Source organism: Erythranthe guttata, chromosome 9 (genome assembly GCF_056151865.1).
Source record: "Erythranthe guttata isolate IM_541 chromosome 9, IM_541, whole genome shotgun sequence".
Lineage (NCBI taxonomy): Eukaryota > Viridiplantae > Streptophyta > Magnoliopsida > Lamiales > Phrymaceae > Erythranthe > Erythranthe guttata.
In genome coordinates, this window is record NC_142541.1 from 10,641,067 (window position 1) to 10,643,477 (window position 2,411).

The 2,411-nt window shown below is 39.0% G+C and overlaps 1 protein-coding gene across 1 annotated transcript; it reads right to left on the minus strand.

Annotated features, from left to right (window-relative positions):
- Positions 1-376: 376 nt before the first annotated feature.
- Positions 377-1,917, minus strand: LOC105948920 (uncharacterized). Its single transcript, XM_012972181.2, has one exon. It carries the CDS (start codon positions 1,686-1,688, stop codon positions 540-542), a length of 1,149 nt encoding a protein of 382 aa, XP_012827635.2. The 5' UTR covers positions 1,689-1,917; the 3' UTR covers positions 377-539.
- Positions 1,918-2,411: the final 494 nt, after the last annotated feature.

The window sequence follows — 2,411 nt, forward strand, 5'->3', positions numbered from 1 at the left end:
CATTTTGGCTACCTGTTTTGCCCGCATTCTTAACATTTTGTTAGTTACCTATTGTCTTTTGTTTGTCAATTGCTATAACTAGCCATCTGTTGGCCAATAGTAACAATTTGAGCGAAACTCATTATGTACTTCTTAGATTTTGTTTCATAAACAGGTAGGGGGTCGTAACCCCCAACCTCCTCGGGTGTCATTCTCATAAAAAAAAAAAATAAATTAAATGTCACACATATCTTGTGAAAGATAATAATAGATGTCTTTCCATAAAGCCCGGTCAAAAAGTTTGAGAAAAGATTGTGGGCTTGAAAGTTTCCCCAAAAGGTAACCAAATATGCAACATGTAAGATTTTATCTAGTGTGTAAATAGCAACGAACAACATGTAAAATATAACTTTTATTATAGTAAAACCAAATGCAACAAAGAATGACAATTTAAAGCGCAATATGACCCTCACAAAACCAACTTCATATAATTAATTAACTTCCATAGAAAATCATAATCAATAACGATAATTAAATTCTTAAAGCATGAACAATAGGAATCACAATTTCAACCAGTCAGATGGAATTGAAGATGCACCACATTCTTCTCGGTCGACATTCGCCAGGTCAACCTTCTTCGAACCTGAAGGCCCAGCATCACTCAATCTTAAATGTAACGGTTTGACAAAACCAACTCGTGGCCCATTCGCATCGGTATTTGTCAAATCAGCCTTCTCTGGAGCTAAAGGCCCACCAACATTCAATGTTAAATCTAAAGGCTTGACAAAGCCCACATGCGACCCATTTGTCTCGACATTTGTTAAATTAACCTTCTTTGGAATTGGAAGTCCAACAACATCCCGTCTTAAATATGAAGGCTTGACAAAGCCCACACACGGCATATTTTGCTCGACATTTGGAACGTCAACCTTATTTGGATCCGAAGGTCCGGCAACATCCAACCTTAAATGTGATTGATTGATAAAACCCTTTTTTGGCCCATTTGTTTGGATATTTGCTAAAGTTGCCTTCTTTGGATCTGAAGGCCCAGCAACATCAAATATTAAACTTGAAGGCTTGACAAAGCCCACTTGTGGCCCATTTGCCTCGATGTTTGTAGGACGAACCTTTTTTGGTGCTGAAGATCCAACAAAGTCCAATCTAGAGCGTGAATGCTTGATAGAGCCCGATCGTGGTCGATTGGCCAGACCACGACGCAAGTTATCTCTAAGATTCTCCATCTTTTCTTTTAGTTGCTTGAGTTGATCGAAATCAAGCAGATTCAAGCGCTCTTCGGAAATCTGGCACGACGAGCCCTCCAACGTTGCTTCGATTTCTTTTCCTCTCGTTTTTCTGATCTCCAACTCTTTGTTCTTTTGATCGCATTGTTCTTTAAGTTGCTGCAGCGTAGCGGAACGGATCCTCGTTGCATGAACGGAATCCTGCTGATTTGGGTTGCGATTTTTGCTGCGAAAACGGTCTAACACGGATCCGACACTAGGGTTGCCAAATGAATAGGCCCTACCACCAAGAGAGAAAATTATAAGGGCGATTTGAGTTCCACAAAGAACGGAAAATTCCGTGGCTTTCTTGAAAAGCCCGGCCCGCCGCTTTGAGAAAGTGACGGTTCGGGCATTTTCATCGGATATCAATTTCATTTCAATCTTTTTTCGGCCCTGTGATTTCTTCCTTCCTTGTGGAGGAGCCATGTGCACTGAGGATATCTAATTGAAATTAAAAACTTCAAGAAAGATTGTCGGAGATACCGAGGGAGGTTGAAAGATTGGGGGACTGTAGGAAGAAACGAGACCCCGAAAACTCGTATTAAATAAGGATTTTTTGGTGCATTAAATATAGCAAGACAATTACTACCACGAATCCTCGTTGTATTACCATAATAAGTTCAAATGTTTGAAAAATCTGGTGCAATTCAATGCAGAGGCTTCACACTCATTAATACATTGCGAAAAAACTTCCGTCCGGTGGTTGCAACAAATGGCAATCGAACATTGCACGACCACCGATGGTCGTCCAATAGGACATCGACACGTGGCAAGAAGATGACAGATAATTTGAAGCAATTCAAGAACAAGTCCATTTGTCAATCCAATACTGCTGGGCTTTTTGCTCTTGTTTTGGTAGTGCATATATCAGAATTTTTTTGAGTTTTAACCTCACTCAATTTGTTGTACTCTTGCACGTGTGTCTATAGTAAGATATTAATGTGGATGCATGGCAAGAAATCTATTGTTGCAACATGTGACAAATCTATTGTGTATGATGGTAGCACCGTGACAATATGTGCACTAATGGAACATTTTCCTAATCATTAAGACTTAATTTGATGAACAATACAATCTTGTTCTTCATGCTTAATATATCATATCTTTTGAAAAATCGACTAACTAAAATTAGATTATAATTAGTAAGAT